This window comes from Engystomops pustulosus, chromosome 4 (assembly GCF_040894005.1).
Source record: "Engystomops pustulosus chromosome 4, aEngPut4.maternal, whole genome shotgun sequence".
Taxonomy (NCBI): domain Eukaryota; kingdom Metazoa; phylum Chordata; class Amphibia; order Anura; family Leptodactylidae; genus Engystomops; species Engystomops pustulosus.
The window spans coordinates 191,288,234-191,303,578 of record NC_092414.1 but is presented as its reverse complement, the minus strand read 5'-3'; the positions used below and the strand labels follow the sequence as shown (position 1 = coordinate 191,303,578).

Genomic DNA, 15,345 nt, shown 5'->3' with positions numbered 1-15,345 from the left:
TATTACAAATTTGGCTATAACAATATTTTCTGAGACAATTCTGGTCTTCATTGATATACATGACTACCTTCCCAATAAAAATATTGCCCTTAATGCAATATGGCGGCTTTCAAGATATCGGCCGTGTTCTGAACATAGGCTAAAACATAGGTCCCTTCACCCATTACTTGCTGGGGGATTCAGATAAGTCATTTTCCTTTAGGTTCAGAAATAAAAGGGTGTCCTTGGACTTTTGACACCCCCGTACAATCTGTTGTGGGATATGTACAGTACACTATGCCAACTTATTTTCATTGCTCGACTTTACCTCTTAATAAAAAATAATACACTTTTCAACCAGTTGTGATAAAAAAAATCATCTACTTTTTATGCAGAACTATGTGTTTCTTTGGTCACACATAGCAAATGAACCTTGTATAATCTAGGTAAGTTATAGGAGAATTGTGACTGTAGGATCAGACTACACATTGTTCCCTTGTAGTCTGTGACTATGGTGACACAGAGGGCTGCATAGACGTTCTAGACTGAAGATGATAGAAGATTTATTAGACTATTTGCTTAATTGAAAAAAGGTAGTTAATGGTAGAATATGTGTAAGGTGATGGGACTGAGAGGAAGCATGGATTTGCTGTGACTACATTTAAGTCCAGGCTTGTGGATAATAATATTAATAATTATTCTTTATTTATATAGCACCTACAGATTATGCATCGCTGCACAGAGCTTGTCAAATCAGTCCCTGTCCCCATGGGGCTCACAATCTAAATAACCTACCAGTATGTTTTGGAGGGTGGGAGGAAACTGGAGGACCCAGAGGAAACCCACACAAACACGGAGAGAACATACAAACTCTTTGCAGATGTTGACCCTGGGTGGGAATCTCATGGAAATCATTGAGGTATGTTTCAGAACTTGCAAGATTTTATATAAAGAGGAACTAGCAGTAATTCTCAGTATAGCTTCCATACCAATTCAACAAAATGGCCAATAACTCACCCCTCGTCTCTTGATGGCATCTCTAAGTAGTCCAACCACATTGTTTCCCTCAGCTCCAGAAGCTTTAAATCCTTTGGTCCAGTTCAGAAGGATCCCCTATAGAGATAATAATATTTTATACTACCCTTTATTTGTAACATATAGATAAGGCCAATAATCCATAACACATATGTAGCAGGGATTTGTCATATACAAAAATGTGTATAACCTTGTCGATATCCTCATGTCGGACTGGGAAAGAGAAGGTAAATCCCAGGGGTAGTTTCTTGTGTTTCATGTTCTGTTGGTCCAGATAATCCGATATACATTCCGCTATGTAATCGAACAGCTGGAAAGAAAACGCTTGGTCAAGTCACGCAAAAGTATCACATTGGAAAGGCAGTAGCATGTTATAGAGCAGGAGGAGCTAAGCTGTCCTGCCTCTCAGTGCTGTAATATTTTTAAGGACTTGACATCACGGCAAGCAGCTGGGGCAAGTCCTGACCACAAAGCGTCACTGTTACCAAATCCCAACCAGAACCTGGACTTGTCACTAAAGAAGAAATGAGTGTAGTCCATAGTCAAGATCATGACACTAATGCAAACAAGCAAGATGCCATAATGCAACTGTGGAAGCAGTCTCTCAACTAGAGGTACACTACCCAAAAGTAGCCTCTTATACAGTGGGGGAAGCACTTTAACTAGCTTTATCCAATGTCTAATCAGACCAAACCTGGGTCAGACAGTAGGTGTTCTCCTTATGGAGAGATTGCCAATTAAGGCCACCTTAAAGAGGACCTGTCACCCAAAATTTCGGCACTAGGAACTGCTTACTAAAGTAAGCAGCTCCTACTGCTTGAACAAACGCTGCAGTGTTAGAAGGATAACGTTACCAGAAACCTTCTGGTAACGCTATCTAACACTGCGGCGGGGTACAATGTAATCATCGGACCGCTTGCAAAGCTGTATGACGTATTCATGAGGGGGCAGGGTTGGGGCGTGGCCAGGGGCGGTGACTGCCGTCTGACGTGGGGCAGTCACTGTCGGCCTATGGAGCGAGCGGGGTCCGGGGAAGAGGCAGCACCGACGTTTACGTTGTACTCCTCCGTAGGAGGTTTCCGGTAACGCTATCTTACACTGCGGCGTTTGTTGAAGCACTAGGAGCTGCTTACTTTAGAAAGCAGCTCCTAGTGCCGAAATTTTGGATGAGAGGTCCTCTTTAAAGGTGTGTGGAGACTTAAAGCCATAGATGCTCCACTAGGGAATTATGGGAAGAATGCAAATATGTTTCCCAAGGTGTTAAATGGAAAACAATGCTACCTTGAAAGGCAGACCCCTTAACACCAAGTATGACCTACAAGAAGTCTAAAAACATGATGTGCGATTAAGCCAAACCAATATATCTATTCCAGAAGGAACAGACTCCCAACTGTAGACAGCAATGTTTCGACCTGGTTGGGTCACCTTTAAGGTGGCCTTAATTGGCAATTTCTCCTTAAGGAGAACACCTACCGTATGACCCTAGTCAATAGCCTCTCACACAGCCAAATCAGTTCCCTGCGCTGCACTGAGGAGACCCAACCAGATAGAAACAGCACTGTCTACAGTTGGGAGTCTGTTTCTTCTGGAATGGATACACTGGTTTGGAATAATCCCACATCATGTTTTTAGACTTCATGTGGGTCATACTTGATGTTAAGGGGGCTGCCTTACAAGGTAGCAAAAGGAGGAATTTGTTTTCCATTTAACACCTTCGAAAACATATTTGCATTCTTCCCAGACCAAACCTGTACATATATTTACCACTTATATATCCGCCATAACTGCATTCTGAGTTTTGGGACGATCTGATATTCCTTCTCGGGTGCATTTACTTTGTAAATAGTTTATTTGAGTATAAAGCTTCTCACCATCTCTGCAGTTCCTGTCATGGCGTCCTCAGGGATCGAGTACATCTTATGCTTGGTCTCTACTCTCCACTGTCCATCTAGATCCTCTCCTACTTTAACCAGCATGACTCGGAAATTGGTGCCACCGAGATCCAAGGCCAAAAAATCTCCAACCTCTAAAGGAGTCAGATGGGAAAAAAAGGAGCCAAAATTAAATTGAGGCTTGTGAAGCGCCCAATCGGATGTTGATATTTATCTAAGGAAGTCATATGTCAGCATTCTATCTATCTATCTATGATGCAGAAAATAAGCAGCACTCCAGGACATCAGGTGTCAAAGGTGAAGTTGGTGAAGCTTATTCCATGTTTAGAAGTACAGCGTGGTACAGCAGCGACGTTTCAGCTCCAAAGAGCCTTTATCAAGGCTCTTTGGAGCCGAAACGTCGCTGCTGTACCACGCTGTACTTCTAAACATGGAATAAACTTCACCAACTTCACCTTTGACACCTGATGTCTTGGAGTGCTGCTTATTTTCTGCATCATATGTATCTGAAAGATCCGTAGCCCGATCTCAGTGAGCTTGCACCCACCCTTCCCTCTACTTTTATTGTGTGCTGCTTGAAATTTCTACAAGTATCTATCTATCTATCTATCTATCTATCTATCTATCTATCTATCTATCTATCATCTCTTTTATATCATCTATCTATCTATCTCTTTTATATCATCTATCTATCATCTCTTTTATATCATCTATCTACAAGTAGTATTCAACCCCCTGCAGGATTTATTAACAGATGCATAAATCTTACAAACCAAAAAGTTATGTTGCTTAGTTATATTTTAATAAATTTTAAACATAAAATTATGGGTCAATTATTATTTAACCCCTAGGTTTAATATTTTGTGGAATAACCCTTGTTTGCAATTACAGCTAATAATCGTCTTTAATAAGACCTGATCAGGCCGGCACAGGTCTCTGGAGTTATCTTGGCCCACTCCTCCATGCAGATCTTCTCCAAGTTATCTAGGTTCTTTGGGTGTCTCATGTGGACTTTAATCTTGAGCTCCTTCCACAAGTTTTCAATTGGGTTAAGGTCAGGAGACTGACTAGGCCACTGCAACACCTTGATGTTTTCCCTCTTGAACCAGGCCTTGGTTTTCTTGGCTGTGTGCTTTGGGTCGTTGTCTTGTTGGAAGATGAAATGACGACGCATCTTAAGATCCTTGATGAGCGGAGGTTCTTGGCCAAGTAGGCCGTGCTATCCATCTTCCCATGGATGCGGACCAGATGGCCAGGCCCCTTGGCTGAGAAGCAGCCCCACAGCATGATGCTGCCACCACCATGCTTGACTGTAGGGATGGTATTCTTGGGGTCGTATGCAGTGCCATCCAGTCTCCAAACGTCATGTGTGTGATTGACCTTTGAAAGTAAAGGTACCTTACGTGCTCGTCTGGAACGGAGACCATTGCGGTGGAGTACGTTACTTATGGTATTGACTCAAACCAATGTCCCCACTGCCATGAGATCTTCCCGGAGCTCCTTCCTTGTTGTCCTTGGGTTAGCCATGACTCTTCGGACAAGCTTGGCCTCGGTACGGGAGGAAACTTTCAAAGGCTGTCCAGGCCGTGGAAGGCTAACAGTAGTTCCATAAGCCTTCCACTTCTGGATGATACTCCCAACAGTGGAGACAGGTAGGCCCAACTCCTTGGAAAGGGTATTGTACCCCTTGCCAGCCTTGTGACCCTCCACGATCTTGTCTCTAATGGCCTTGGAATGCTCCTTTGTCTTTCCCATGTTGACCATGTATGAGTGCTGTTCACAAGTTTGGGGAGGGTCTTAAATAGTCAGAAAAGGCTGGAAAAACAGATAATTAATCCAAACATTGAAGCTCATTGTTCTTTGTGCCTGAACTACTTCTTAATACTTTAAGGGAGCCAAACAGAATTCTGGTGGTTTGAGGGGTTGAATAATAATAACTTCTTGGTTTGTAAGATTTATATATCTGTTAATAGATCCTGCTCTTGTTTGAAGTTTGAAGGCTCTAACTCAGTGTTGGCGAACCTATGGCATGGGTGCCACATGTGGCACTTAGAGCACTCTCAGTGGGCACCCAGGCCATCACCCCAGACAGGACTCAAAACCTCCTTCTGCAGTCCCTGGCCACCCAGGACATGCTGTGATCAGGGCTATTTTAAAGCTACACACCCTAAAGCAGCCTGGGACTACAGGAGAAGCAAGGAAGTGCAGACAGGGCTGCATTATTATTGTAGCTCCTGCTCCGGGCCCCGCAGTTCATCCTGTTCAGGGGACCCTGGAAGGAAGAGACAATGATCATCTGAATTTCTCCTCTTTCTTGCAACTATTTTGGTGGCATCAGGACGCCGATACAATTAAAAGCCTTGACAAAACAAGTAGCAACATGTTACCACTTAAATTCCTATGTTGGCACTTTGCATTTAAATAAGTAGGTTTGGTTCAAGTTTGGGCACCCGATCTCTAAAAGGTTCGCCATCACTGCTCTAACTTATTTGCTTCTTATCAAACCTGCTAAATCTGCAGGGGGTTGAATACTACTTGCAGGCACTGTATCTACCTATCTCTTTTATTTCATCTATCTATCTATCTCTTTTATATCATCTATCTATCTCATATCTATCTATCATCTCTTTTATATCATCTATCTATCTACCTACCCTCCCAAAGTCTACCTGAGGCATTATATAACCTGAGATTACAGTCCCCCTCCTTCTCTGTGGTTGGGCACCATCAATGTGAGTAAATAAAAGATTTGCTAAGAATATGGAGACATCCTGATGCCTCTGTGCTGGGGGGTGAAGGACACGGCTGCACTCATCCACTGTTTGAATAAGGACTGTATTTGCTTTCTGACTGGTGACAAACCCTGTGCCCAGTGACAGATATCCTGTATATTGAGCATATCAGATCATCTCCTGAAAGCTAAAGTCCATGGAAAGTGGTGACATTGCCGACAGTCGGGGACATTGCCATTGATTATACCCGGCGTAGGCCTCCTTGTTCTATTTAATGAGCCTCTCATGTCTGTTTACTAAATTTTCCTCATCATGTAACAATTCTGGAGAATTTACTAAATTGGTAACTGGGTGTCCCTATACACATTGGGGGAGAATTATCAAGGTGCCTAAGGGGGAGAATGAGCTTAGTTGCCCATGGCAACCAATTACAGCTCAGCTTTAAAATATTCATGAGCACTGGTAAAATGAAAGCTGAGCTGTGATTGGTTGCTATGGGCAAATAAGCACATTCTCCCCGTTAGGCAGCTTGATAATTTTCCCGCAACCCTAGGCAACTTGGTAAATTTCCCCCATTGACTACATGCACACTGCCGTTGCCCGCCGTACCGTAGCACGGCACGCACACAGCAGCGCGTGGGGAGAGGAGGAGGGGGAGTGCGCTGCTCACCCCCGCCCCTCTCCATAGGGATGTATGGTGCACAATGCCGTAATACAGGGAAAAATAGGACTTGTTCTATGCCGTCTATGGGGGACGTTTATCGGCCGTATATACGTCCCCCATGCGGCAGTGTGAATGTAGCCTAACTCTCTTTCCTCAGTGGTAACTGTGTAGGGAAGCATCCATTTGACTATAGGAATGGTAACGCCCAGTTGTCTATTTATTCATAAATATTCAGTAGGAACAACAAAGGGACTGCACACTATAATTATAAGAACTGATATATCATGGAATGGAACATTTATTCTGGTGGTGTCTACATATTCCCATAATCACTTTTCATACTACCCCATGTCTCTTACCAGAACCATCCGGTGTGGATCGCACGTATGTGGGTAACATTTTGACGCTGGCCTCTTCATTCGTCTCCAGGTGCAAACCTCGTTCCATCTCTGCCTGTATTCTCTCCATAAGGACCTGCAAGTCTTCCTCATGGAGCTTGAACTCACACAACATTTGCTCCACCTATGAGGGGCAAGGAAAAATGGACCAGATCAATGGGAAGTTGCGACTTGAAGCGGCACAAACGCAAAATCCATATCGTGCTTATCTTCTAACTTGTATGCGTCATTTATGGTGCCAATGGCGTCTCACCGACCTATGGCATATAATGGGGGTCTTTTGTTGTGCTCTATGTATACTGTAAAATATGGATATTGGGCACGATATTCAGATTCCAGGCTAGGGAAGTGACACGTGTATATAGGTACAAGGTGATCAGAGGTAGTAGCTCCTCCAAGGTGCTAATTCTACTTTTTTAAGGTGGGTGAACATTTAGCTACTTTTGGAAGAGACAGGTCAGTTTAATAATGGACACAAACAGAACCTGATAGACCCCATTGACTATAATAGTGTCTGTAAAACTGCCCCTATGTGAGTCCTCATGCACACAAATATATATTTTGGACGTGTGCTAGTCATTGTTCCAACGAAACAAGAGATTGCATAGGGTGGTCATCTGAACATGATCCAGATGTCATCTCTTCATGACCAGAACTTTGGGGACTGGACTCCTGGTGGTAGAACTGAGCTCATTGGAAATGACAGTTTTAACCCATTTTTGGACAACCCTTTACAGTATTATATATACAACTCTGGTGTGTACATAGTATTTGTAAGATCCCTTAGGACAGTGGTGGCGAACCTATGGCACGTGTGCCAGAGGTGGCACTCTAAGCCCTTTCTGTGGGCACTCAGGCAATTGCTCCAAGACAGAGTTCACCAAACAGGACCAAATCCACCAAATCTTCCTGCAGTCCCAGGTACCTTAAGAGATGCTGCTTTCAGCATTTTTTAATGAAAAACTTCATATTCAACTGCAGAAAAAGTGAGAAGGTGAGCATGGAGCAATAAGTTGCTGCTTAAAATGCAATGTTGGCACTTCCCGGTAAATAAGTGGATTTTGGTTGAAGTTTGGGCACTTGGTCTCTAAAAGGTTCGCCATCACTGCCTTAGGATCTGCATTGGGTCCACACAACTTAGTCTCCAGTGATTTAAGGGGAAACCTTCCTTCCATCTACATATCAAATCCATGATAAAGACTTCACCGAGGTACAGTATGGTCCTATAGTCCGTGGGCAATGTATTACAGTTCTATACAGTCCAGTTGTGTAATACAGTCCTGTGTGGGACGGATTATTTACATTCCATCAGATTAAATCTACACATTTAACATAGGCCAAGACATTTCATATTTACCATTGCTAAGTCAACATGAATTTTTTCATTGAACTTTTATTCTGTGACTCTACTATTCATTCTGAGCATGATGAAATGTGGTGGTAATACCCTGATATGTGCACCAAAGTTATGTTACTAGCTGGTAGAGGCCATAGATTTGAGAATTGGGCAATCTGATGACAGTCCGGATTGTTTCCAGCTCCTTACAGTTGAATAAGGTCATCTTCTAATGGTAATTATTAACCAATAATTTCTGTATGGGTCTTATGCTATTATTGGGCTTTGATCTGGGAAAAAGAATTAATTGATATATATGGAGCTTTATGAGGGACACTAGTGATGGTGACTACACTTCATAGGTGAAACTTCTATATCAATGGAAAAAAAAATTAATCCAATTTTTGAAAACTTCATGCAGAATGGGTGGGTGCCCAGTTCCTTTGGCTTTCAAGGGGCCCACGCCTGCCTATAACAGGACCCTATATTAAAATTTCCAGATTAAAAAAAAAACAAAAAACGGTATACTTACCTTGTTTTCTCCGTGGCTCCTTCTTCTCTTCTGGTTAGTGCACATACACTATGATGTGGCGGGGTCACGGCCGCTTACATTTTTGTAAAGGGAAGGGCCCAGTTGTGGTGATTTCATTAAAGGAGGGCTCTGCTGTGACCATTTCATGAAAGGGAGCTCTGCTGTGGACATTTAATTTATGGGGGGCTTTGCTGTGGACATTTCATTTATGGGGGGCTCTGCTGTGGACATTTCATTAAAGGGGGCACCTGCTCTGGCTATTCCATTAAAGTGGCCTCTGCTGTGGACATTTCAATAAAGGGGGGCTCTGCTGTGGCCATTTCTGTCAAGGAAGGCTCTGCAGTGGACATTTCATTAAAGGGGGTCTCTTCTGTGGGCATTTCATTAAAGGGAGATTCTGCTGTAGAAATTTCATTTAAGGGGGGCTCTGCTGTGGCCATTTCATTAAAGGGGGACTGTGCTGTGGATAATTCTGTAAATGGGGCTCTGCTGTGGACATTTCATAAAGGGAGCTCTGCTGTGGATATTTAATTAAAGGAGGCCAGTACGGGCTGCAGTGGTGTCACTGGGTGGAGGAAATTAGGCCTTAGGGCACAAGGTTGGTTTGGATGCTGGGGTCCTAGTCATGTGAACAGCCAGGGCCCATGGGACACTTAATCTGCCACTGTGTCTATATAATATAAAACAATCTCTAGGACATAATACTTGCCAAGTTTGTTCCTTATAAACTGATCTAAAATCCTCATTCCTGAAATATGGGTGTATAAAAATATTCAACATAAACGAACTGATTCCATATAAAAAATTACCAGAAATTCCAAGCTCAAGACACAAGTTCAACCAAACCCAAAATGACCAATGGCAAAATGATCTGGAAGTTAAAAGGGTTTTGATCTCTGCGTGTTCCAGTGGTATCAATTTCCCTTGTGTGATTTATGGGAAAGCCCCTTTAAAAACTCAAAATGATGCTGCCATTAGCCATCTTGTATGTGCATAGATATGGCTCGACTCAGGGGCGTAACTGGGAGAGGCAGGGCCCCACAGTAGATACACATACCTATACACACACATATACAGCATATATACATCACATATATGTTATATACATATTACCCAGTACAATGTGCAGCATGATATGGTGCACATCTTTGATTCTTTAGTGTCAGGTCGGATGAGGGGGCCCCAGAAACTGTGGGCCCCATAGCGGCTGCTATGGCTACTATCACTGTAGTTACGCTATATAAAATTGTTTTATGCGTGTCAGGGTTGCACGATATTTGTATGTGTATGTATAGCTGTACATAGTAGGAGGTCAACCATTGTGCAAGTGGTTATTGGCTCTGCTGTGTGACACATCTCACACAATACACCTGTTCATATAAGATGGTGTAACGCAATGCTAATACCTTTATACAACTCTTACTTAAAAGGGGTTCACTCTTTTAACAAAAAAGCAGATCCCAAGGACCAACAATCACATACAATCCCAGCAGTAAGTACTCAGTTTGCTTGCAGCGCCACCCTAGGAAAAATCAAGTATTACCTATTATCCATTCAAGTCAATGGGTAACCTAGGTAATGCAGGACAGGACAGGTCCTCCAACAGCGATAGATGCTCTTTGTATCCATTCTCCATTCTAGTCTCCTTTATCTACAATTAGGAAATTACTTGAGTAGATATTTTACCTAGATGGACCACCATTACAACTTACTACGGTCCTCTGTCCATAGTCGTACTCAATACTAATCATAGTTTTTGAATAAATATAATACATTCAGTACTCATTATTATATGCAAATAAAAATCAACATTGATTGAGCCCCCTCCCCATCGTTAGTATAAATTTTTAACCCCAATCTTCCCTATATACTTACATCCGGATGCACAAGGTGATCCATGCTTGCAGGTACGAGGTCTCGGGTTATATGACTTCTGCCTTCTGTCACACTTGCTGGGCGTATCTGGTAACATATACCAGTGTAATGTATGTATTCGGGTCTTACATGCCCTTTGACTATTCAGGTAAATATTCTCCAAAACTTATCCACTTAACATCTGTAGTCTGTGCGGAGCAGTCTCAGCTTTGACCCCTTCCACTTCCCTCTACTTGTCTACTACTACTATGTGCTACGAGTTGTAGCCAGCTTTGTACAGTTCATCTAGATAAGGGCTCTATGTATGATGTAACTTGAAGGGCAGAAGAAGGAAGGGAGGTGAATTTGAAGGGGATGTCGCATTTGGACAGATACGGAACAAGTTAAAGGATTGGTAGATCTGGAGGATGGGCTAGTAAGGGGGCAAACTGCCCAATGGATATAGAAGAGCCGAACTTAGGGGTGATGCTTTCCTCCGTCATGAATATACTTCATTGGAGGTAGTGGTGTGTGGCATTGCAGGAGTTAATCAGTAACTCTTTGAGTTAATAGGAGATGTGTCCTTCTATCGTGAACTGCTGAGCACACAGTCCAGCCCACACTCATATACATTTATGTAACATGTCCCAACCCCAATGCACTTTTCTATAGACACAGCTCCGATTCTTACATAACGCAGCAGGCGCCGGCTGTGCTGTGGATAATGGCTGACAAATGTCACTATAGGCTTTACATTAGCACATAAGGACATATCATATGGTGATGTGAGCAGAGTCTTATTAGATTGTAGCAGTTTGTCCTGCTATACGGCAGCAGAAGTAGTAGTGAAGTTCATGAAACCTAAGGGGGCACATATTATTATAAAGGGTGCATGATACATGGTGCCCCATTACATATTTTACATATAGGACCCACAACTTCATGTTCTACTAAAGGTTATGTTCCTGTTGTGTTATGTTATGTCCCTATTTCAAGGTCAAAGTGGCCCTCCATAGGTGAGAAGAGAAGGAACTGGTGTTCATTTCTCCTTCCACACCCTCTTCATGACCCTTTGGCCCAATTCTCTTTTTTTTTTGCTAAGAATCCAACAAAGAGTGTAGTCACGCACCGGTATTCACTACCTAATGGAGCACACCAACCAGGTGGGTCTAATGGTTCCTTGGCCTGTTAGTAGCCATATGGGCTACGTTGTGTTATCTTATTATAAGATCTGGGTGTTTTTTTAGGTGATTGCATTTCTTAAATTTTAGGCATATTGGGGCACATTTACTGAGGGTCTGAATCGCATTTTTCCGACTAGTTTCCTGAATTTTTTCCGATTTGCGCCGTATTGCCCGGGACTTTGGCGCGCGCTATCGGATTGTGGCGCATCGGCACAGGCTTTCACGCAACAGAAATCGGGGGTGTGGCTGTCGGAAAACCCGACGGATTTGGAAAAACCGCAGAATTTTTAAAACCGAATTGTGTCGCAAGATCACATGCCCCGGGAATAGGTTGGTTAACTCCAGAGGACCTCGGCGGACTTCAGCTCAGAAGCGACACCTGGTGGACATCGGGCACATGACCTTAGTGAATCGCCGGAAGACCCGAATCCTCGTCAGAGAACGCGCCACTGGATCGTGACAGGACCGGGTAAGTAAATGACCCCCAATATATCTTATGATGAGCAACTATATAGGTGATAAATGAGTGCAGTCTCACTCATTATTTCACCATGAGGTTTGGCCTAAAATGGGTTGTCCCAGAAAGTAACTTATTCTCTATATTGGGGACTGGGACTACGGGAAGCTGAAAGTCTACCTGTGAATGGAGCACCATTGCCGTCTATGATCACTGTACCATTCACCCCTATGAATGGTGGCCAGAATGATATTCATATTGGTTGCCGATTGCTCAAGAATTCCAACATTGCCGGAATCAGTGAAGCAATACTTGTTACTGGACTAGTAACATAACGCCCCCTCTACATTATGCTACTATTTGTCAGATCGTTTTCAAGCTGTGATTATCTGCTGATGTTGAAGGACATGTGTATCTGTACAATGATCTCTAATCCTGGTCAAGGTCATTCCCAACCAAAGACACTTTACTGGAAGAGATACAACAGTGACATATGTGATCCATACATATGTAATCGTCTGAATACATATACATTCCTTATTATAGTTGCAATCATTGCATAGTTTTAAATTATTTAGATTATTGAGATTTATGTACAAGATTCTTAAACACTTTTACCAAAAAGATTTTATACTAAATTTCAAAAGTTTTCGTCACATGAATTCAGGTGTCATTGAGTCCCATTTCCCCTGGTGTTCACCATCCAACAGTCAGTAATTATACATATCAGAGAGATAGAATGGATTACTGTAAAGAGTTTTGACCTATTCTAGGGTGCCACCAATGTAATAAGGCACTTAATTAAATTACTTCCCTTATAGATATTTTACAATTTGAGCAGTATTGATGTCTTGCCATGTATAGTTACATGCTGGGGTCTTCAATGGAAGAGGAGAATTGTGAAAAAGTTCTGCTGACTGAATGACTACAGAGGTTCACACCTCCCCTGGTAGGAACATAAAGAAAAACTCTGCCAGGACCTCCATGCCCAAGCAGGTTAGGGCAAGCCTTAGTATCATAGTAGGTAAGGTTGAAAAAGGACATCAGTCCAAGCTATATATCCTACAGTGTTGATCCAGAAGAAGGCAAAAAGCCCTACAAGGCTGATGATGATTGACTCACAGTAGGTAAAAATTCCTTCAATATGGCAGTCAGAACAACTCCCTGGATCAACTATTCACAAATTATTTTGTTCTCAGTCCTCTCTTGAACATGTAAAAAGTAACAACCTCCTGCGTCAGAGAGTACTATAGTCTCCCCTGTCTATGATGATGGTAGAACCACCTCTCCTCTAGGTGTAGAGGATGTCCCCTGTCTATGGTGATGGTGCAACCACCTCTCCTCAAGGTGTAGAGGATGTCCCCTGTCTATGGTGATGGTAGAACCACCTCTCCTCTAGGTGTAGAGGATGCCCCCTGTCTATGGTGATGGTAGAACCGCCTCTCCTCTAGGTGTAGAGGATGCCCCTGTCTATGGTGATGGTGCAACCACCTATCCTCTAGGTGTAGAGGATGCCTCCTGTCTATGGTGATGGTAGTACTATCTCTCCTCTAGGTGTAGAGGATGCCTCCTGTCTATGGTGATGGTAGAACTCCCTCTCCTCTAGGTGTAGAGGATACCCCTGTCTATGGTGATGGTAGAACCACCTCTCCTCTAGGTGTAGAGGATGCCCCCTGTCTATGGTGATGGTAGAGCTGCCTCTCCTCTAGGTGTAGAGGATGTCCCCTGTCTATGGTGATGGTAGAAGCACCTCTCCTCTAGGTGTAGAGGATGCCCCCTGTCTATGATGATGGTAGAACTCCCTCTCCTCTAGGTGTAGAGGATGCCCCTGTCTATGGTGATGGTAGATCCTCCTCTCCTCTAGGTGTAGAGGATGCCCCCTGTCTATGGTGATGGTAGAACCCCCTCTCCTCTAGGTGTAGAGGATGCTCCCTGTCTATGGTGATGGTAGAACCGCCTCTCCTCTAGGTGTAGAGGATGCCCCCTGTCTATGGTGATGGTAGGACTGCCTCTCCTCTAGGTGTAGATGATGCCCCTGTCTATGGTGATGGTAGAGCTGCCTCTCCTCTAGGTGTAGAGGATGCCTCCTGTCTATGGTGATGGTAGAACCACCTCTCCTCTAGGTGTAGAGGATGTCCCCTGTCTATGGTGATGGTGGAACCACCTCTGCTCTAGGTGTAGAGGATGCTCCCTGTCTATGGTGATGGTAGAACCTCCTCTCCTCTAGGTGTAGAGGATGCCCCCTGTCTATGGTGATGGTAGAACCCCCTCTCCTCTAGGTGTAGAGGATGCTCCCTGTCTATGGTGATGGTAGAACCGCCTCTCCTCTAGGTGTAGAGGATGCTCCCTGTCTATGGTGATGGTAGAACCTCCTCTCCTCTAGGTGTAGAGGATGTCCCCTGTCTATGGTGATGGTGGAACCACCTCTGCTCTAGGTGTAGAGGATGCTCCCTGTCTATGGTGATGGTAGAACCGCCTCTCCTCTAGGTGTAGAGGATGCCCCCTGTCTATGGTGATGGTAGAACTCCCTCTCCTCTAGGTGTAGAGGATGCTCCCTGTCTATGGTGAGGGTAGATCCTCTTCTCCTCTAGGTGTAGAGGATGCCCCCTGTCTATGGTGATGGTAGAACCGCCTCTCCTCTAGGTGTAGAGGATGCCCCCTGTCTATGGTGATGGTAGAGCTGCCTCTCCTCTAGGTGTAGAGGATGCCCCCTGTCTATGGTGATGGTAGAACCTCCTCTCCTCTAGGTGTAGAAGATGCCCCTCTCTATGGTGATGGTAGAACCTCCTCCCCTCTAGGTGTAGAGGATGCCCCCTCTCTATGGTGATGGTAGAACCTCCTCCCCTCTAGGTGTAGAGGATGGCCCCTGTCTATGGTGATGGTAGAACCGCCTCTCATCTAGGTGTAGAGGATGCCCCCTGTCTATGGGAATGGTAGAACCTTCTCTCCTCTACTCCTCTATTGTGATTATTTCCCCCTTCACACCATCTTCATGCCAAAGGGGGAGGGGAGAAGGGTACGTCGCCAGTGGCAGAGTGCGTCGGCGCAGGGCTAACACACACGTTCAAGATGAATATTCACTAACTAATTGCACAAATCTGCAGAAAATAGGACCTGGCATCGGCTAGGCACAAGGAGAGGAGTTGCTGTGAGGGGTCACAATAAGCGGGGTAACTTCCGGGGGACACAATAAGAGGGGGAGTTGATGGGGGGACACAATAAGAGGGGTACGCAAGACACGTTATGCCCTGTAAGAGACACTGTAACCAGTACTCTGTGTCT

The 15,345-nt window shown here is 44.0% G+C and overlaps 2 protein-coding genes across 3 annotated transcripts in view; both read right to left on the bottom strand.

Moving 5' to 3' along the window:
• The window catches only part of MYL7 (myosin light chain 7), a 173,878-nt gene that overhangs the window by 13,686 nt on the left and 144,847 nt on the right, over nucleotides 1–15,345 (bottom strand). The window lies entirely within an intron of this gene.
• Nucleotides 1–15,345, bottom strand: part of GCK (glucokinase) — a 33,934-nt gene that overhangs the window by 6,216 nt on the left and 12,373 nt on the right. Inside the window, exons 1-5 of one of the 2 annotated variants that reach the window (XM_072149055.1) lie at nucleotides 10,444–11,055; nucleotides 6,662–6,824; nucleotides 2,886–3,040; nucleotides 1,205–1,324; nucleotides 997–1,092 (exon numbers count right to left, since the gene is read on the bottom strand). In XM_072149055.1, the coding sequence (XP_072005156.1) occupies nucleotides 997–1,092; nucleotides 1,205–1,324; nucleotides 2,886–3,040; nucleotides 6,662–6,824; nucleotides 10,444–10,467 (558 nt within the window). In that variant the 5' untranslated portion in view covers nucleotides 10,468–11,055. Of the gene's footprint in view, nucleotides 1–996; nucleotides 1,093–1,204; nucleotides 1,325–2,885; nucleotides 3,041–6,661; nucleotides 6,825–10,443; nucleotides 11,056–15,345 lie in introns of those variants that run through there. The other variant, XM_072149054.1, reaches the window with a different exon arrangement.